The sequence below is a fragment of the Poecile atricapillus genome, chromosome 7 (assembly GCF_030490865.1).
Source record: "Poecile atricapillus isolate bPoeAtr1 chromosome 7, bPoeAtr1.hap1, whole genome shotgun sequence".
NCBI classification, from domain to species: domain Eukaryota; kingdom Metazoa; phylum Chordata; class Aves; order Passeriformes; family Paridae; genus Poecile; species Poecile atricapillus.
In genome coordinates, this window is record NC_081255.1 from 26,316,255 (window position 1) to 26,338,330 (window position 22,076).

Genomic DNA, 22,076 nt, shown 5'->3' on the forward strand with positions numbered 1-22,076 from the left:
CACTTGGGAAAAAAAAGGAAAAGAAGAAGCAAGCAACACCAACCCCTCCTCCTCCCTCCCCACCCCAACCCCATCCCTGCTCCCCTTGGTCACGATGCCAAAATATGCAGCCGGCCTCTCTATCTGAATGAATGTTTTGATTAAAGAAGTCTTAACAAAACACAGTCAGAACAATGATCTCGGCCCCCTTTCTGCAAGCTTCACCCAACTATGTGAAGTATATTTAGGACCAGATTACAGGGACCTGCTCATTAATTGACTAAGGATGACAAGCCTGCAGTGTCTGTAAATAAAGGTTTGGGTTTTGGAGGGGAGGGTAAACCTTAACAACCTAATGATACTCCTGCCACACTTAAAACCCTTTAACATTGGGATTTTTTTGAGGCCAGCTTTCACGAGCTTGAAAACATATGGAAAAGTTCAAGTTTTTCTATTTCCCTTCCAAATGCTTTCTTTTCTTTGACAAAGAATATTTTTTCCCCTGTTCTGACACTAAAACCATCACCTATTATATTGCCATGACACCCAAGTAAAGATACTGATCAAAGGGCAAAGCAGGGCAATAAAGTGAAAAAACTGGGGCCAGAAGGTTTGGGTTTGGGGTTGGTTTATTAAAGAACTGCAATTCTTTTTCCAAAGGTATTTTTCATTTTGTCTTCTGTTACACAGTGAGAGAACAGCTGGTTAGTAGTGGGTACAAACTCAGCTTTGGTTGTCTTGGATATGTATTGTTCAGGGTCCTTCAATGAGATTCTTTCCATCCCTGTGTAGTGAGATTCTAGGAAAACCCTGAATGTGAAATTTGCAATGTTATTTTAACCTGAGGCGAGTCTGATCCAAAATATATGACTTGCACAGTATCACATAACTTAGCAAGGAGCAGAAATCTGGTTCATAACACAACAGCAGCTGGGCTGGACATGGGTCCTCCAGAGCTGACCCTCAAGGGAGTGCATTGCAGAGGTGGCTCTGCCTTCCTTGTTTGGTCCTAGAAAAATTCCAGGCTTCTCCCAGTCCAAACAGCTTTTCTAGTTATGCTGGCATCTGAAACAAACTGGATGATAGCTTTCAAACTGATTTTAACTTTCTTTAAGGTGGAGTTACTTGAAAGATCTAGTACCAGATGAAAAGATGGAGAACATCTCCAAGAGAGCCTTCAGAAGTGGAACAAGGACCAGTGAGGAGAAATATAAGGAATGATTCCTGTGAAGTTACCTCTGAAATGGATTTCCTTGCATCCAGTCTGGTGGAGCTCTACAAGCCTTTGGGTTTATCAGTATCAGCTCTGTCAGAGGACACAAGATCTAGGTCTGAAATCACCATTAGGGAGCTCAACCAGTTTACACTGGAGATACCTGATCTGTGGCACTCACCATTCTGCACACCAACAGTATCAGATCAGGAAATGTTGTGAAGATGTTGAGAACACAGTGTTTTCAATAATGTCTAGCACTAATCCTGCCAAAACCTGACAAATCAACCAAGTTGCCCCCTTGTCCCACTTTTCTCCCCCTCACAGTAATGAGGAGCAAATATATCTGCTAGATAAAACAAAGAGAAAGCACTTTGCACATTCAAACAACAAGATACTATTTAGAATTCTAACAAGTCTTTTTCATTTCTCTTTAACAGGTATTTCCAAAAAACACTTCATAAACCAGCTCTTTAAAAAGAAGGGAAAGTAAATGCTTTACAGCAAACATACAGCACTGCACAGAAAGCAGCACCTTCAACTCCAAATATTTTTCTAACAGTCACTGTTTTATACTCATTTATAGTCTATTCCTGTACTAATAAATACAGATAATCAACAATCCTCAATGTTTTAATGCAAATCAGCCCTTGTCTGTAGGTGAATGTGTTCTTTATCTAATAATACAGCAGTCTGAAAGAAAAATCATAGCTTTTAAATGTCTTGTTCCAATTTCTCCCTGACTCACTCCTCTCACGTTGCTTTCTTCATGGAAAGAGGAGGGAAAGAACTTCCAAGGAAAAACAATTCCAAATGCAAATATGTAATGAAAATTTTCAAGCAACAACAACCTATTTTCAAAACCTGTAGCATATCTGGGCATGTTCCAGATTATTAATAAAAAAACAATCTCTGCAATGTTTTCCCCAGTGCTGTCATCAACAAGTAGACTTCACTCTCAATCTGGATCTGCAACCAATTTTCTGAAACACATAAGCCAAAATACAATATTGCTCCAATCTGGAATCCTGTTCTGACATAATATGAAAATTAGACTCTGAAAATTTTGGCCACACTTCTGTTTTTTTGTTCACTTCCAAATGCTCACAGTGTACCAAAACACGGAGCAGTAACTCAGGTGCAAGTGGAAAGAAATGATGATCCCACCACAGCAGAGCAACAGCTCTTCTGAACTGTGGCAAGGCAGCCCCTCTGCAGCAGCATCTCCAGGGAGGAGAAGGTGGGGACGGGCTCTGCTGGCTGTGGGCACAGGCAGCACTGAGCACTCGTGTCACCAAGCGCCCGGCTGGCATCAGGACTGCCATCAGTGTCCTCCTGACAAACACTCCTGAAGTGTGACTGACCCTGGACACACACTGGGGAATTTGTGGGATGGCTCCCCTGCTGCACTCAATTTTCTGGAAAGCCCACAATCATTTTCCCTGGGAGAACCAGAGGCTGTGCCAGTCTGCCTGCACTTTGTTAAGGCTGAGAATGATAAGATGCTTCCAGAGCACTGCATTACAATAGCTGTGCCTCCAGTTCATGGATTGCCCTAGATAAACTCCTCCTCTGCCCTAGATAAAACCCCATTCCTTGGACAAATTAGGTCTGCTTGTCATTCAACACTCTACCTAATGGTCTCAGCTGTGTGTTTCTAAAGTTACTGAAGCTGGAGCATTCCACAGATAGTTCTCATTGATTTGAGAAGTGACCCAGAAATCCAGTTGTATTTTATCCAAAATGACAACAGGGCAAGCTAATGATGTAATTAGAATTATCAGGACTCTTAAATCTTAAAGGACAGGTTTCATTGAAGGATGATAATTTTTAAAGGGGTACGTAACACAACATGCTGATTTATAAATAGCAAGTGCCTTGTAAAGTGAGCCACTAAACATTTTTTTCTTTAGTTTAGGGAGGCTGATACTGACATGGGCTTAGTGTACAAATCTTTAAGATCATGTTATCAAGATCATCATATGCTTTTTAGAAGGCAACACCCACTATCTAAATCCACCCATGGCATTTTGAACTGAAGAGGCAACTTGAGATATGGGTGGCATCACTCGAGTGAGTTATCCAAAAAGCTTGCTTGTTTCTGATGGACACAGCTTGAAGGAGCATGCACAGCACCTGGAAGGGGTTGAGACGTGTCTGCAAGCTGTGGTGACCACCAAACAACTTCACTGCACAGCTTGTTTAACCGTGTGGGATGCAGTCAAGGCCCTGCTGTCAATGAGATCCTTCTGCTGAGCTGAGCTCAAAGCCTGTAAACTGGGTTAGTCCCTCACTTTATTTACTCACTTTGATATCCAGTGATGGCGGGGCCTGCTGGGATGAATACAAATCCATTACTTCATTGGGCTCTCAATGCCATCTAACACACAAACCATAAAGGCTCCCTGGATGAAAGATGCTTTGGAAGTGTCAGGTGTGACTCTTGTCCCGTGCTGTTAACCCCAAATGGGACAGGTGAATAATTAAGTATGAAACCTGGGTAGCTGGGCCAGTAGAAATTGTCTACAAAGTGATCAGCAAAGCTGCAGGTCTCTGACATTCCAGATCAGCAGTGAGAGAGCAAAAATCATCTTCTCCCAGGACAGGAGCCTCTCCTGAGGTCAGGAGAACAGCTGGGGACAGAAGATGAGAGACAATAACTGGAGACCACATCTACAATTTTTGGGAAAGGCTGAAAAAAAATCTCAGCTTTGGATTTTCAATTTTCCTCATAATAAAGAGTACATAGGGGTACAAGGAAACATAGAACCAGCTAATTCAATGCTAGAAAAGATGAATTTGCTTTACAGAACTGTCCTTAAAAATGGAATAGCACAAAACTGACCACAGGAAGTAACTGGTGCAAAAAACCCCACACAATAAATTGCTCTGCACTTCCTTCATGGAGACTTCGGGTCATTAGGCAATTTCTCAGCTGTCTCAGGTAAAAAACGTATCATCTGGAGACAGATAATTTTCTAATTTTGAGCTAACAGATTTTTTGCATTTTAATACTTCTGGACACACCTCAATTCCCTAGTGAGAGCTTCAGACAGAATACAGAAGTTAAAACTACTGATCTAATCCAATCCATTTTTGCTTTTAGGGAACATTTAAAAAAGAAGAGAAAAAAAACTGACTTCTTTGAGGTGAAAAACAGTCTGGAGAAAGAGCAGAAAATTTACCCATCCTATCTTTAGCTTAGAATACTTTCTCTTCAGTATCATTTTGACTCTCTGCCCAGAAGCCTCAGTGTAAGTCTCTTGATTGCACAAGTCACAAAAGAATCAAGTGTTTGAGGAAGGCTATTGAAAAAAGAGATGTTTCCTACTGCACTTTTGGGTCATAGTCTAACTTAGTAAATTCACCCCCTTAAAATTTTACTAAGTTTAAAGAAGGATTTTTACATTTGGAAAAATGCTGCTTGCAAACAAAGTTTAAAAAAATGGAGAGAGGAATGATGAATGATGAATGTAATGTAACCACAGGAAAGCAGAGGTGTTTCCTCTTTCACTGTTCTTAATTAAAATAAAAATTTAAAAAATCCACTGAAACTGAGAAAGATTTGTTTACTCCTCTGCTCTCATCAGGGCTGATGGCTCTGGGAAAGGAAAGAGTTGGACATGGGGCCCTGCTCACACCCCTCCATTCTGGGCACCCTGGCTAAGCTGCACTTCCCAAGCCCAAGGTGAGCAGCACCTCTCTGGGGTGGTCCTGTCCCTACCCAGGGGTGACAAAGGAGCTGTCTGACCTAAAACCTGCTTTGGACTAGGGAGCATCTTTCCCTGCACTTCTTCTCTCAGCACCACCCTGTCTGTGCACCCCCTTGGCACAGTCTTGGTCCCAGAAGGACTCTGCCCTCTCCTTCCAAATGCTGCAGAGCTCAGGAATGTGCAGGAAACCACATCCTTCCCAAACTCTCTTGGGGAGGCTGAAGTGACTCAAGGAACTAACCTGTAACATGTCAGGTCAACAGTGCTGGTATTTCCTCTTCTGGTCATTTCTGCTCCAAGATGATTTTTGCTCTAAAGGCACCTCAGCATCTTGCAGACAGCTACTGAAGCTGTTTCGTCTCTCAAGAGTCATTGAGGCATTTAACAAGTTTCTGCACCCACATGAATACTGTGGGTATAAATGCCCTCTCCCTGCCACCATCCCCACAGCAACTTCGGACTTTGGCACCTCCTTCCCAGTCCATTACAGCCACTTCAACCACCAGCTCTGAACTGAGCCAACTGATGGACAGTTTACCTTTATTCTGCAGCTCCTGTTAACCTTCAAGGGACAAGCAGGCATGAGTAACCTTAAAGAGCACCCCAAATTAGTCTTCAAAGAGTGAGAGTCCCATCCTTTTGCAGTTCTCCTGAGCTGCACCTGATGGAGCTGAATTCCCTGGCCCCCAGCATTCACAGAGGTGTTGATTCTTACAACTCCATTCCTGATCTTTTCTTCCATTCTCTGGGGTATTTCAAGGTTGTGTTAACAGCACCAGCTGCAATTCTTATCAGAGCTATGGAGAGCTGGGCCAGCAGCTGGGTACCATGGAAGAAGGAACATACCTTCTAAAATCACTGTGGCACTCTTGGCTCCCAAGACTGGCATGGGTACCTGCCCTGAACTGCAACAGACTCAGCACATGATAAATAAATCCTTGTGCCTACATTTAATGTCTCCAGAGAGAGATCCCATGGGGGATCTTTCATGTGTAGTATCTGAGCCAGGCTAATCTAATTTGGTAACCAAATGGCAAAAACTCTCCATGACAGACAGTCTTTCATCCTTGCAAAAAACCACACAGAACAAACTTTGGAATGACCCCAACTGGCAAAACCTGACTTGAATAGGGAGTTTATTTTACATTTTAATTTTCTATTTTGTTCTGCTTGCAGTTAAAATAAACGGTATAGAGCTGATTTATAAAAACACTACCAAACAAAAAAACTCTTTACCCAACAGTACTGCACAATATTTAGAGTTCTGCAGGGACCAGTATACATAGAGGGATTTTAATTTTCCATGGCCTGTAAGCGTTGTAATCTCCATCAACTGCGTGCACTCTGGGACCATGAGTAACACCAGTGCTTGAACTCTGACTGGCTGTTGGCTTCTTTCTTCTGTCTTTAACACTGTTTTGAAACTCACACTTGATCCAATAATTTGCAGGAATAAAGAAGTTGTTCTAGCAAACGGTTCCTCTTGAGTCTAACTCACAGGTCTGTTATAGGACAATGTGTCAATAAATCAGAGGTGTCTGTGAGTCCGAGCAACAGCTATGAATGACCAGCACTCATCTTAGGGACAAAGGCTTTACTTATTAGGAGAAATTACACTGGTAATTTAAATTACACATTCAGATGCCAGGACTATCTTCATGGGTTTGACTACTAGCAGTCCTCTTACAGAATCCGTGGCAAATATTCCACTACAACTTGTTTATCATGTGTGCTGTGCCTCAACATTTCAGGAGCAGTTACAACCACTGACTTCCCCAGGATCCTCTAAAGGCATGACCTCTCTACATTTTCCAACTCATATTCCCCATCTTTAAAGATGTATTCCTACTCAAGCTGCTTTCTCCCTTTCTCCTTTTGCTTTTCGGTGCAAGGCTGACCAGAACGAACAGCTCTGGCAGTTCTGGTACCACACACTCTTGTGTTTTAGTGCTGCCATGTTAACCACCCTGGTATGTCCTGTTCAGTCATGCTAAAACAATGCTTCGCTTTCCAGGATGGAGTTAAGTAGGACACCAAAGGGGTTTTATCACATGTTGGGGCCCCACTTGCTTGCCCAGATGTTTTACTGAGAAACAAGTGACCCACAGAGCCCTGTGCAAGCCAAGACAGCGACGGCAAGATAAAAATGTCTCAGAGACCTCTGCCTCAATCCACAGACTGAGCTTAGCCCATCTCAGTTCTCTCTGGAAGTCACACAGCTCTCCTTGATTTGCATTTGCTAGTGGTAGACTGCTATCAGGATTTAATTATTGCACAGGCAAAACACATACAGTACTGTGCCTGTCAAATTTAAACAGGTGTGCCCCAAGTGAGTCACTGCACCTGAGACTGGAATCTGGGAATATTGATCAAAAAAAGGAGATGTTGGAGATGACATCCAAGGACCAAATTTTCATAGAATTAACTGGAAAGGAGGAAGAGGAATCTCAGTTTGCCATGAAGCATCAAACTGGTCTGGAAAACAGATTTCTGCTCCCTTGAGAGTTTTTAATAGTTTTGGATAAATAAGCTAAACAGAGACTGAAGGGCTGCCTGAGACACACACAAAATTACTGAATTATGACATGTTTGAGAGGTTATTTACTTTATAGAGTATTTACATAAAGTCCACTTCCTCTTCATATATAAGCTCAAATATTAGAAAGATTCCCCCTCCACCCTTAATGAGGGTTTTGCATTCAACAGTCCCAAATATCCAGAATTAACCTTTTTTCAAGAACATCCCTAGGAAAGTTTTCCAGGCAGTCCATTACTCGTTAGCAATAGGACAAGAGGAAATAGTCTCATGTGGCGCTAGGGGAGGTTTGGATTGGACATTAGGAAAAAATTATTCATGAAAAGGGCTGTCAAGCATTGGAACAGGCTGCTCAGAGAAGTGTTGGAGTCACCATCCCTGGAGGTATTTAGAAGACGTGTGGATGTGGTGCTTGGGCACACGGTTTAGCTGCGGACTTGGCAGAGCTGGGTTAGCAGTTAACTCGATGATTTTGGAGGTCTTTTTGAACCTAAACCATTCTATGGTTCCCCAGAGCCTGAGCAAATCCAGGGAAATTCCACTCTCTCACCAGGCAAATGAGGCACGTGTGGAAAGAAAACACAGGGCATTAAAAGGAAGAGTAAGAATATGAAGTGATGACTGGGATATTGATATTAAAGCAGCGGATTTTTCCTCAATTCTCTGGCCCATCTGGACCAATTCTGCTCACCTGAGAAGTGTCATGGTTGAATATGACAGCATTCAGGTCTCCACAGTTGTAGTGCTTGATGAGATCCTCAGTGGTGTAAGGGGCCTGCAGACTCCCTGCTCGAAGGCTTTCGTGTTGGAGCAGAGTTTGGTTTAGAGCAAACAGCACCTGCAGAAACACAGGCAGGAAAAGGGAGAAAAAGTTAAAGATAGTAGGAATCAAAACAAGGACTAAAGGACAAAACCTGGAAAGACTTTCCTGCACTTGAAGTCTATTCCTTTGATCCATTCTGGCCCACAGTAACAAGGGATGGTCTTAAGGCATTCCCAAATGGAAAAGCATTCAGGTGCTTGCAAGGCCCTATTATATATTTATATTTATATTTATATTTATATCTATATCTATATCTATATCTGTATCTATATTTATATATATTGCAAGGCCCCCACAGGGAACAACTTCAGAGCAGACACATATTACTCTTGGGCTCTCTGTGCTGGTTGATTTGCTTCATGACAGACACTGGAATGGAAACACCCCTAAATAAGGAAACTTCTGTTGCCTCTGTTTGTTTCCTGTACTCTAGCTTAAATCCAAAGCCCAAACTCAGTTGAAAGAATTTTGAGAAAAAAATCAAAATCTTCTGACCTTCTGAAGTCAAAGGTGGGAACTTTGGGATGCTTGTACTGTTGGGATTTTGTTCACACTTGTAGTAACAGAAACTTTAGGAAATTCATTATTAATCTCCCTCCTTTTGTCTTTCCTCCTTCACCCACCCATTTGCAAAGTGAGAACTGAGATACATGTCTGTAACACTGTCCCAACAGGCTGGTCCAGTATCCCCATCCCAAACCTGAAAAAAACCCAAAAAAGCAGAAGCAGCATCTACTGTGTAATTTTGGGTAACCAAAGAAATAAATGTCCTTGAATTACCAAACAAAAACCAGAAAAACCCAAGCAAACGAAAAAAACAAGGTTCCCACCACAAACCTCCCCTCAACAAAAAACTAAATGAAACCAAACAAAAAAAGGATCACTAAATTTCACATGAACTACCAAAAATCTTTTTAGATTTGTGCCAGAGTGTGGGAGTAATATATACCAGTTATTGAACCACCAAGTCTGGACTTTATATGTTCTGCTTTCCAAGAATCTTCTGAAGAAACTTGATAAAAAGTAGATGAATAAATCAGAAGAACAGCAGTGAAGACTTTTGTCACGAACTATATAAATAAACAAACACTTTTCCTAAAATAAAGTGGAATGTGGTGACTGTGAAGATTTTAATCAGTTTTTTCAGAGTTCTGAAAAATTATATTGATGTGTCATTTTTCATGAAAAGACTCCTGCACCCCTCAGTCTCGTATTTCACCACTTTTTGAGCTTTTCTCATTTTTAGCAGCAGTGCCCCATCCTTCCCAGAGAATAACAATTATCTCAAAATCTGGGTAAGGTAATCCCTGCTGAGCTGCAGTCTGGGACCTGAATTCTTACCTTCTTAAATTTTAGCAACTGAACCCACTCCAAGGAGTGAACCCAAGAGGAGTTTAAAATCAGCAATTTACATATGTATTTGCAGGATGGAAGTTTTTCTTAGTTTCAAATTCTGATTCCCGCTGAAGTTTATCTGAAGGTGAAGGAAAGGAAGTTGCAAAATCGCATGTATATAAAAAAGTATCAGATATTAATAATAACATTGATAATGTTAATAATATGAATAATAACAAAGGATCTTCAGGGCACTAACAGCCTCAATAAAAAGCTGTTACATGCTAACTAACATACACAAATTGGGTTGAGAGACAGCAAATGCTATTTTTTAATTTACTTAGGGAAAAAAAAAAAAAAAAAAGGATGGTCTTTCAACTGAACTGAACCTATTATACTTCAATCTGGTAATCGGTTCCCAAATAAGAACCAAGCCTAAAAGATTTCCTTGCCCAGATCTAAGGGTCTCTTCAGGCTTTTCTACAAAGAGATCAAGCTTTCCCAGGACCACAGCTTGAAGTTAAGCATCTTCCTAACTTAGTTTTTCTCTAATTTAAAAAATATGCAAAAAACAGAGTTTGAAAAATTTCTAACATTTGAAAGGATCTGCGCTTTTTCTTTTTCCCCTAAGGGGTACAGCTCCAAGAGGAAATGGTTCATCCCAGGATTTCCTGGGGATTCTAAACATTTTGACTAATAAAAATAAGAGCTTAGAAAAACATTGACAGGAAAAATGAGAGCAGAGGTTTTCCCAAAATGCTTTTAGCAAAATCCTTCTCATTTTTGATTTTTTAAACACTGGATGTTACTCGATTTTTATATACAAAAATATGTATACACACAGGCACACACACATATACAAACCACCAAGTCCTGAGGGCAAGCCCGTGTGTTTAATGATAAAATATTAAGAAGGCAAAAAACAAATCCTTACTTATTTTACTCCCAATGTCCATTTTCCCTCCCTTTTTTCTTTTTTTTTTTTTTTTTTTTTTTGTTATTCTGGGAAAATCAGTCCTGTGCATTAATGCTGTGGGTCTTTCTCCTCTGAGTAAGTTTGGAACCTATTATAGTAATTCAGTCACATTTACAGGGGGTTAGAGATCTTGAAGAAAATTGTCTGTGTATTCCTCAAAAATCAGCCTGCAGAGAAGTTCACAGTACGAGTTCACTTCTTACAAGACACCAAAGATTCCAAATGAGACAGAATGGGTTATTTTGCAGTTTTTGGCAGATGGCCCCCCATGATTTCATTAGTGCCAGGACGTTCATGTCCCTGCTTTCTGCCTCAGAGCAGCTTTGGGACCCAGAGGTGATGCTGGCCACCAGCTGAGCCCATCCAGCACGCTGCTGTTGCCATGGGGAGCTCAGCACTGGGTTCAAGCTGCTGCCCCTAAAGCTCCTCCAGAGATTTTATTTTAGGAGGAAAGTTAAAATCAGAAACTCAAACACTTGAATATGCTAAAGGAAAACTGTAATTAACTGATTTCTAGAGAAATCTTAATCAAGCCATATACAACATGGATTTTGGTTGGGTGGCTCAAAACAAATTTAAAGAGAAGCGGGGTCTCATCACAGTTGCCTGTTTCCTGGCTGGATTTGTAGACCATTTCCTTCAGAGTATTTTAAAGCCAGCTTAAAACCCAAATTTATTTTTCCTTACTGTTCAGTTAATGCCACAAAAACAACGCTGTTTCCTTCCCTTCTCTCTATCTTAATATCAGTGACCCCACGACCCCCAGCCTAATCCTCTGAGTTAAATCTCCCAGAGCTGCCTGAGATTACTGAACAACTGATGACTTCAAAATAAACACACTTAGAGTGACTGCCCATACACAGTCCCACCTAATAAACAGAGCAGATGGGATTTGTTCTGGGAAGCAATGGGAAATTATGACTTTGGCTCTCGGGAAGTGGACTTTTATTCACACAATTTATGGTTCTCACCCTAGTGTGCTTTGAAGACATTTCTGCACATCTGTCTCTGGACCCACTGTTTGTGACTGACCAACCTTTTAATCTGGGTGGTGTCATTCCCCCAACACAGAGGTTTTATTTGGGTGTTTGGAGACATCAACTCAGCCCTCAGGGCAGTCCTGTTTTACTGTCAGTGGAGGTGGATCCCACTGGTCCAGGCATTTTTGGAATTGCTTTGCACAGCCTTTGGACCTCTCAAGGAAAAGGGGCTGGACCAGTGAAGACCTTCACAAACAGCTTTACTGATCACCTTGACACTCAAACAGGATTCCCCCTCTCCATGCTTCTGGATTACAGAGTCAGGAGTCACACAAGAACAGAAGGAATAGGTTACAAAAGCAAACCTCCCATATAAATCAACTGGAATGTTTATGGTGTTTAACTTTCACTTTCAGAAAGATAAAGCAATATAAAACCTCCAAACCACACATAAAGCAAGCAGACACAACTGCAGTGAGTCCTAAGGTCTTGAGGCTGGCACTGCCCAGAAGTGTTGGTATCAGCACTTGCTCCTGGAACAGTTTGAATTTTGTTTTGCAAACACATTGGTGAGGTTGGAGGTTTGATTTTATGTGATAATTTAATGAGAGTTGGTTTCCAGGGAAGTAAACCTAATCTACAGAAACAGATCTAGAGAACCACTGCCGCCTTTTTAAGGAGGTAGGAGAAATGAATAAATGTGTACTTGGCTGGGCTTAGGAACACTCCAGCCTTTCCACCAGAAATCATTTTCTTCATTGAACTTTTGGGAGCACAGCTAGATGAAAATCCCGTTGTTCCAAGGTCCTCTCACAACCATTCACACATTGCGTTTTATTGTGCCAGGTCAGCAGCTTCAAACTGGACATTTGAAGGCCCCTGAAGGCCAGCACCATGTCAGTGCTGCATGTGACAGCTAAGGAGGAGAAATCACAGCCTCTGTGCCAGAGAGATTTCTCCTTATCTGTGTTCTACATTTGTTTCTAGGTGAAGAGCATTAAGAAGGCCCAGAAAACAAAAAACAAGCTAAACCTCATCAAATACATCACCATTCCTGGTTACATCAGCAGTAGACAGGTGGACCTGTCCACCTGTGGAATCAAGTGGAAAGGTTGCCAGGTCCACCTCTCCAATTTTTCTAAGGCCCCAAATAATGCCAGAATAAGAAAAAAAAAAAAAAAAAAAAAAAAAAAAAAATTTGTGGGAACATCTAATAAGCAACTGTGAAAGTAAGACAAGGAAACCTTATTCACAGATAAAACACTTAAGTGGTTCCAAACCTTCCCGTGAAATATATTGCTAATAAAACAGAAAACAAATTCAGGAATTGCAATAGGAGAAACACATTTTTTGTGAAGCTTAAGAAAAAATGGAGCTGTGTTCTTCTGGTGTGTTTGCTGTACAGGAGACTTGAAGATGAAAGGCAACCCTAGGAAAACTGTCAGGCCAAGCTCTGCATTCACAGGACCCCAGTAGCTGGAATTACAGGATGACCCCTGCACAGACCCATGATTAATAACAATACCACAAAAACAAGTACTTAAATTTCACACTATGATGTCAGCTCTTGAGCAGGCAACTTATTGTTTTCCTTTGCACTCTCTTTTGGACACGTGCCACCATAATGCAAACACTAAATAAGCATTACTGGAAGTGTTTGAGTGACTATATCCTCTCAGTGCCCAGATTACAATTCCAGAAAAGAAATACCCACTCTCCTACTTGGTTCAAAACAAACTGCAACATAAATATTGAGATATACAGTTCTGTAGGGGTTCTCCTTTTGTAGTTATCCTAATCTGTAATCAAACAGAAAATCAAATATACAGCTTCAGTCAAAATAGTTACTTGGGAGAAAAAAAAAAATAGAAGAATGAAAAATGCAACTCCCTGATTTTCCAGATTAATGAAAAGCAATAAAAGTGTTTGCCCAAATCTGTTCAGTTCCATTGGTTTCCAGAAGACGGGTTTCCCCTTCCCTTGAATCTCCTGTGCTATTGCTAGGAATTAGTGAGCTGTGAAACTCACCTAATGAGGTCAGCGTCAGGAAATAGCTCTGGAAAAACAGGTCCTGGGGGATCTACTAAAGGACTCCCCCAGTGTCCCAACGAAATCCTGGATGCATCGGCACATTGTACAGCCGGGGCTGTGGGAGGAACGTGCCCAGCTTTGTTGTTGTTTTTCCTATAAAGGGACAGCTAAGGAAAGTGAAACTATTAACTCATCCACTGGAATTTCTACTCACAAACCGTGCCCCCTGTTAAAGCTGCTCATAAAAGCCTTTCGGCTAGTTAGTTCCATATGTTCCCCAAATCCGCAGTTATTGCTTCTGAAAGGCAGGAGTAGTTAACAGTCTGCGGCTTGGCACTGTCCAGGGAGACCCAAGGACCTCGCTTTTCCCCTCCTTTTCCAAGTGCCAATTAGCCAGTTTAATAAACCAGTTTGAATGTGACTGAGGCGCTTGGAGAGACCCCAAGCTGCCACCCATCCTCCGGCTCAGCCACGACAGTGACACAGCGATACGGTCACGCTACTGACACACAGCCACAGCACTCAGACTGGTTTTCTTGATGCTGGGAAAGCTGCAGGGACATTGAGGCCCCAGTTTTCAGCCCTACATGCCCAAAGCTCCAGCTGAAGTTGACTCCAAGAGCTTGACTTTAGCCTCCTGACTTTTCTCCTTATGCAGAGTTCCCATGATGAACTTGCACAGGAAAAGTAATTTTTTTATTTTATTTTCACTGTGTTTTGACTGAATCAAAAACCAACAGAAAATGTCTAGATATCAAACACTGCAGAATGCATGAGAACCCCATTCTCTCAGCCTTAAGTTCCCCAAGACAGAAAAAGAGTCTCCTGGATGATGGCAGCTCACACATTCCCTGGGTTGACCCTACTACACTACTGCTTCTGCTCCAAGTTCCTGGCTTCAGTAGGGCTGGGGCAGGCACAGGGTTCAGTGAGACCCTGGAGAGCAGAAATTTGGGATTTTGGGAGGTTATGTGATGGAACAGGCAAGACAGCAACAGTTTGAGCTCTTAGATGCACGTCTTCTCTTACACAAGGTCATTAAGACAACAAAGACATGGAATTAATTTCTGTCCTGAAAGCACTTTTAAAACTTGTACTATAATACACTATTAATACCATTCTAAACATGTCAATAAAAACCCAAAAAAAGTCTTAAATATGTAACCTGAAGTCAGCAGCAGCTGTAGTAAAGGCAGTATTAGAATGAGGGTAAGAAGTGAAAACTTTTCTTTTAATGGCAGTGACCTCTGTTACTTTCTAAAGGTACTTAGAGTCCAGATTAACATAGAAGAAAGGGGGTGGGGAGGAAAGAGCTTTGATATGGAATTTCCATGCTTTCCCCTTTTGTGAACCACCACACTGATGATGTTTTAGTCTCAATGCCCTCACCACGCCATTAGCAGAGTCTCTTTTGCCAGTAACTCAGCTTGATGTCCAGCCAGTCACAGTGTGACTGAGCAGTGACTCTGTAGGACAACTCTGCTTTGGTCAATGCCCACATTCAAGCTTAGGGAAATAAATTAAGAAACAACAGGAAGACAGATTTGCATTTTAATCAGAACTGAAACTCTGGAAGGGACAGAATTTCTTCTGTTAAATTTGCAATCTAAATGTAGGACTTGTATGGATTTCATATGCAGGATTTACTTGCATCCAGTACTTCTGCATCAGTCTTGTTTCTCAGCAGATTAAGTTTGATGAGTAAACCTATCTAAAAATTTAAATATTTTCACCAAATGAGTTACACTCTGAGCAGTCTAATTCTGCAAATGTTTTTACAATGAAGTTCAACCAGTTCCAGTAACCAACACCCTGCCTAGCAGTGATGGCTTGCAGGTGCAAGTGTCACTGTTTAGACTTCTATACTGGAGTCTTAGATCTTGTAAACAAAAAAGTAAACACTCAGTAAAATCAGTTCATACTTCTGGCATGAGAGAGCACTCTCGAAGGAAGGTCGAACTCAGACTGGTTCTAAAGCAAATTCCTTCTCCCTAGAACTCACCTCAGCTATTCAGTTATGTGACTTAAGGAAAGGACGTATTAGACAACAAAACACTGCTTATGAAATGATGATCACAGACTTAAAAATCCCATATTAATTTTAATCAAGTCAGGCATGATGGTGTAAATTGCTTCGGCTTCTTTCTTTGCAGCCTTCATGTTAACTTGTGGGAAAGCAGTAACAGGTCTTCCAGGGCTGAGTAGCTGGCAACTGGGTTTGATTTTAAACAACCCATAAAAGATATCAGAAAGACCATTAAGAGGGCAAAAGGCTGGAGTGCTCAATTGGTGTGAACAGACTGGACTCCAGGAAGGGAAAGGAGATGGACTGTGTGCCACTGGATGTCTAAAGCAGCAGCCCTGGATCTTGTGAAACCCACAGGCACAGAGGAAGGCAGAGACAGCTCTCACCCAGACAAAGCAGGCAGTGTTCCCGTGGGACAAACCAGACAGGGCCCTATCTGGTGCTGCCCTGGGCTGGCTGCCAGCCTGGCTCCTGCACACCTCTGGGTCCCCACAATTTCCTCCTGTGCCACCACCCCAGCGAGCTTTGCTTGGCCTCCAGCTTCACTTTGTCCTTCCTGTCCTGGGGCTGTCACCACTTACCAGTCAACAGCAAACCCCCCGTATTCAGAAACCCCAAATGCTGCCTCAATGTCAGGGAATTCCCTCCCCACACACACCCCCCATGTGACACAAGAGCTCTGTGGGCACTGGAAGTTTGTGAGGAGGTTTCTGGGGAAGAGCAGTGTTCCAGGAGAGGTGCCGCAGCGTCTGCAGCACGTTGCTCAAAGGTGTCATTGAAACAAGAACAGTCAGCCCAGATAAGCCCAGCATCCCCAAAAGTGTCTGGTAGCAGATACTTTGGGAAAGCATGTAAGAAATGAGGTGAGCAGAGCATGAACTTTTCTCAGACAACACTTCCCATCTTCTGGAAATCTGCCAGCTGGGGACCTTGTGGATGAAAATACCTCTTCTCCTATCACTCCTTCCCACCCACCTCCCTGCTCCCCACGCCTTCACCTCAAAATTATCCCCATGCTTGGTTGCACCATTCTTCTGAAGAGCAGCCATCTGCCTGCTCTGTGCAGAGAGGAGCTCTCAGCCTGCTGCTTTGATCAGCAATTTCACTCGCAAATGGAAGCCTGGCAGGACGCCCGAAGGGCAGCACCCACGATCACTTTCCTCCACCTTAAATGGGCACATTGTCCCTTCACCTTCAGAGGGGGCACATGAAATCCTTCCCAAGAACCTGAAACCACGTTTGCGCTCGGCTCACGAGTAAAACTGTTACTGGGCCCTTCTGGGGTTTCGATTTTTCTTTTTTTGTCTCCACTGTAACAGAAGGAATGTGGGAACATGCCCTGAGTGGAGCGGACCAGTTGGCCCCGGTGACGAGTGAGCTGCAATGAAAGGGGCACCCTCATGGAAAAAAAGCAAAGCTCTGGGGCGGTTTGGGGAACTCCCAGCTTTAGGAACCCAGCCTGAGACTTTTTTTTTTTTTTTAAGTCTAGTTTCATGATATGCTAAGCATCCACCCACTGAAAAATGCAACCTGTCCTGGGTATATTTAATTTGGGGTTTATTCATATTACTGCTTAATTTTGAGCTGTTGCTTTTTAATTACCAGCTGAAGCTACATAGTAAAATGGACTAGCCCCACAGGCATGTTTTTCTTTCTATTAAATTACAGTGAGGCAGCAGATTAACTCCTTCAGCCATCCCAGCTTAACACCTCGCGATGCCAGCACGGCCCCTTTCCAGACTGCTGCTCCTGCAGCAGGAATGGCTGGATGGGACACAGATCCTTATGTCCTGAATTTCCAGCTCCCAGCCCGGGGTATCAGCACAAGCAGGTGCCAGTTTCAATATGCCTCTATCCTGCAGAGTAAATCACAGCCCATCGGGAAGGGGAGCACTTTCCAAGGGAGCCAGATGGAGCTGCGACCTCTGGCCAAGGACAAACACTTTGGGGCAACAACTGTCTCAGCTTTCTAGTCTCCACGTGAGCACCACTGAGCTGACAGCTGTAGAAAAGGGAATGTTTCCTAAGCCTGAAGGGGGCTGAATCCTCATGAGGTCAGCAGGGAAAGGGGAAAAGGAAAAATAGAAATTACAGTTCAGAACAGCATAAGAAAAGGAAAACTTCAGCAGGAAGCAGGGAGCTGAACTCATGAGGGATAAGCACTTGTTAAGAACTGTTGTTTTTTCCTTTAGCTTAGCATTAGCTCAAGATGAAATAATTTTATTATTGTAGGATTTTTCTGCCATTGGGGTACATAGTGACCAGGCATGGAGTACCCCATGTCTGTTAACAGACACAGAACTTGATCTGGCAGCTGCTCTCTTTCCCCAGCTGGAGAACACCTATGCCCTTAACCAGGGCAGATGTGACCCCATCTTTCCTGAGCACCTCTTTCCTCCTGGGAATTCATAGTTACATCCTCAGGGTCAGGGTTCCAGTGCAGACCTTGTAAAGAACAGGTTGGGCCATGCTCTGCTCACCCCTCGTGCTGCTTCCCTCTCCCAGAGCTGCTGCATCAAAGCATGAAAAGGGCTGAAACTGGTGCTCCCCTTGAGAGTGTTGTCTCTCTAGTGCAGTCTACATAAAAATTACTCAAAATTCAGTTAGCCAGGGAAAGAAGGTGGACTACCCATCAAATCACAGCAGATCAAATTTCTAATATCATCTACTTGCAGCCAAGCACTTGCCTTCAAATTAAGCAGAGGCCAAGAATAATTACTGACTATTCACTGAGATATTTACATCAATTATTGAGCAAATAAATTCAGCTAACAAATTGCTTCAAGGAAACTGCAATCTATTCACAGCCAAGTTGCCAAACCAAAAGAAAATTATAAAATTAATTATTTGCAACAAACTTCTCTGCTAGCTTTCAAAGTCAGAATGATAAATTGAGACACTTTATTTTCTACTATATATTTGCTCCCTCAATCTAATGCTCCTGTTTATGAATTATGGGAGGTTATAGCCATCTCTTGAAAGATAGCTATTATATTTTTATTATCATTGGAACTAAAATATCTTTTTGCTTGAAGCTTTTTTAAGCCTAGCCTAAACAGTCTCCACTCCAGTCAAAGAACACTTAAGAAATCAGCTACCAGGGAGGATATGCTGCTAAAGAACCAAGAAGAGTGTTCTCAGATTTTTGCTCTCCTGGCTAGAGCCAGAAACCAGATGCTGCTGCAAAACACTTATTTCAATTGGCAATTTCTGAAGAAAGCACTCCATTTGAGTAACACTTTTGTTTGCTTTTTTCTTCCAACTAAGAAAGGATGTAGAAGAATATTCTTTACACAGCTTCATAAATTACTGAAGCTGGGATATCATAATCAATGTCACATAAAAAAATAATAAAAAGTGTAATTAATACTATTTACAGGCACCATTCTGGTCTATGCACATAAACAGCAGAGAGAATATCTGCCTCAGGTTCTCCTTCTGCCCCTTTGCTGTATCTCCTCACTCCTTAAATGTACTCACAGAAGCTGAGCCAAACAAACTCCTTTCTCCCCTCTTATTTTTCCTCTCCTGTTTAATACTGATGCTCTGTAAATACACCCACAGTTAAGCAAGCACATGCTGCCAACCCCTGAAACACTCCATAAATGTCCAGCAGGTTTTTCCCTCTCCAGCTCTGCTTCACCAGGAAGATTCCCAGAGATCCTACAGCCACTGAAGGCGTTGAACATGAGGACACAGTTCAGACAAGTCCTAAAGACCCCAAAGGGAGAAAAAGCAACTCCCAAAAGCAAATGTCTTTGCTCTTGCCCTGGAATAATATGGATGGATAACAGCCTTTTGCACAATCAAGACAGTGGGGCTGGAGCTCAGAGGCTTCAGACCACTATTCTACCTCAGGACAGAAGGGAAGATGTCCAAGGAGAAATCCCAAAGCAGTGGTGTGCGTACTGAGCAGAGCACAGAGGACTGCTTCCAGGTTGGACTTCACTTCCTAAGGCTGACTCCAATGAGTAGAAGGAAGCTCATCCGGTGTAATTTAGCACTGTTCTGATGATTGACACCCACTGAAGTCCTGTCCACATGTCCCAGAGGAGGAGATGGGGGTGGTGCAGGGGGTAGGAAATTATATTCTCCAAAACCTGTGGGGGATCAGCCCATTTTGAGGATAATATCTGATCTGCATTTCTTCCTTCTTCCTGGTCTTTTTACCTTCCATAAAGCAGGTAGGATGGGGAGTAGGTTCAGGTGGCTTTATGGGCCAATTTCTTTGCAGATGGGAGTTGGTCAGACTAACTTCCCCCAACGGTCCTTTATTAATTCACTTGGCAGGGAACTTTGCACTGCATTTATATTTTGTGCAAGGGCAGCTATGGTGTCCATTTAATTGTTCCTCAAATTTGAACTATAAAATTCTTGAATTTTGAGTAGCAAATGTTCTGGACCACTTAGAGATGAGGTGAAGCTCTGGAATTATTCAGTGAAGGTACAAACAATGAACACATCTGAGAAAAATGTCAGAGAGTTTATATAGAAAGGCAAAAATTGAATAGATTGCAAAAGAATTTGCTCAGGAAACATGGCTTTAATGAGCTCCGGTAACTAGAACTTACTGGTTTCAAAGCACTAGGATACAAGCACTATTAAGACAAAGACTCTGTGGAGTCTTGTTTAAATTGCAAATTCTGACTATTTTTTTTTCTGATGGGGTGACCTCTCCTCTCTGCTTTTGGGAAGCTAAATTGCACTTTAGTTTGTCTGTTTTCATCACATTTTGCTTTGGGCACAAATGACCATGAGCTTTGCTCTTTCTATGCTGATGGAAACTGAAAAGGGATTAACCAAAAAGCAATAAACTATTCCCTCCAAATTGTTAGCCCTACATTTAGTGTCTACCCACACTAACTTGAAACTTAGCAATGCTGGTTTTCTCCAGAGCTGTCAGCTGAAATAAGCTGGTTCTGTTCCTTGCAGGCTGCATATGCCAACAATCTTTTTGCTTTCAAAACACGCCCCCTCCACCAAACACAGCGAGACTGCTGCCCTTTTCAGAATTTCCCACAGGTACATGGCGACGTTAAAGAGGGAACAAAACCAGCATGGCATTTTTCAAGCTATTATCATGGGAATGTTTTGTACACAAGAATGTCAGAGTGAAGCCAAGACTCATGCAGAGCTCTGAAGGTAGATGGATGGGTGTACGAGCCAGTGACTTGCAAAGATTACAGACCAGAGCCATAAAAGTCTTGAGAAGAAGGATTCCTGATGCAAGAAGATAGTAGGATCTGAAAAGATCCAAAAAATCCCTTTCAGTTACAATGGAAGTTGCTCAAGAAAAGCAATCCCATTGTCTTCTCTTTGGACTTTTCGTAAGAGCATTGGGAATGGCAGAGCAGATGTCCCTGCAGCACGGAATGAAGGCTCCAGCCCAGCCCCAGACATCTTAAAGGACTTTTGCCAGCCTCTTCTCTAATAAATTTAGAAGCTCTGGCACCTAAAAGTTTCCAGATGACACTGCAAGCCACCTATTGAGGACTGACTCAAGTGCCTTGGATCTGTTATACCGCCTGACCAAGAGACCAACTCCGAGCTGGCACCAGTACTCCTCTGAACAGGGCCTGCCGCCTACTCTGCAGTCTTGGGCAGAGTTTGACCCTTTGTATTCACAACTAAATGCTACCAGATGGATGCATCAGTTCAAAGGCTGGTGGAAACAATTAAGATTACAGGAAGCCACGTTTATCCTTCCACCTATAGCACTGAATTAATCACGGCTGATAGGGATCTAAGCAGAGCCCACTCAAGGCTCTGATTTATATCACTACCTGTCAAGAGATGGCAGAAGATTGCCCAGTAGCTGCTGAATGCTTTTCTCCCACCCTCTCCCTCTCCTGGGGAGGCAAATATAAGCCAGGACATTCCTGCTTTGCTCAGGTTGCCATGAAACCTAACCTCCTGTTGACACAAGCATTAGGCCCCAGGACTGTATAACAGGTCACTGACAGAAAGATATAAGATAGAGCTTCCAAATTCAGCTGGCCACACACAGGCAGGCACTGGGATACTCATGGTCCTGGCTCCCAGGGCCTGAATAACTGTGAGGGAGCCTCTGAGGCTGATGGACATCATGGGGCCCTCACCAAACCATTTTGCAGTTGTGTCTTCGGGCAAGTCCAGTGGCTGATGCTGCCTGAAATTCCTATGAAACCTGCTTCCTTACTAGGTAGCAAAAGTTGGATTTCATCCTAAATACAGGAAAGAACCAGGGAACACCAGACAGTTGCTATTAAAAGAATGACAAAGGAGGAGTGCCAGAACTCACCCATACTGGGTGGAAGTCTGAGTGCCCACATGTGAATCTGAGTATTTGTGCTCAAATAAATTAAACCCTCAGTGCTCATCTGCCTGTCAGGAGTCCAGTGTCAAGGACTGATGGGGGACTCTCAGTAACTGCGAGCTCAGTGCTTTCTTTGGAAGCAAAGCTCCTGAAGCCTGGATGCTCCCTT

The 22,076-nt window shown here is 42.6% G+C and overlaps 1 protein-coding gene across 1 annotated transcript in view; it reads right to left on the reverse strand.

The window, feature by feature from the left end:
• The window catches only part of TRABD2B (TraB domain containing 2B), a 266,867-nt gene that overhangs the window by 113,826 nt on the left and 130,965 nt on the right, over positions 1–22,076 (reverse strand). The window contains exon 3 of the mRNA XM_058843115.1: positions 8,133–8,279. Coding sequence (XP_058699098.1) covers positions 8,133–8,279 — 147 coding nt within the window. The remainder of the gene's footprint in view (positions 1–8,132; positions 8,280–22,076) is intronic.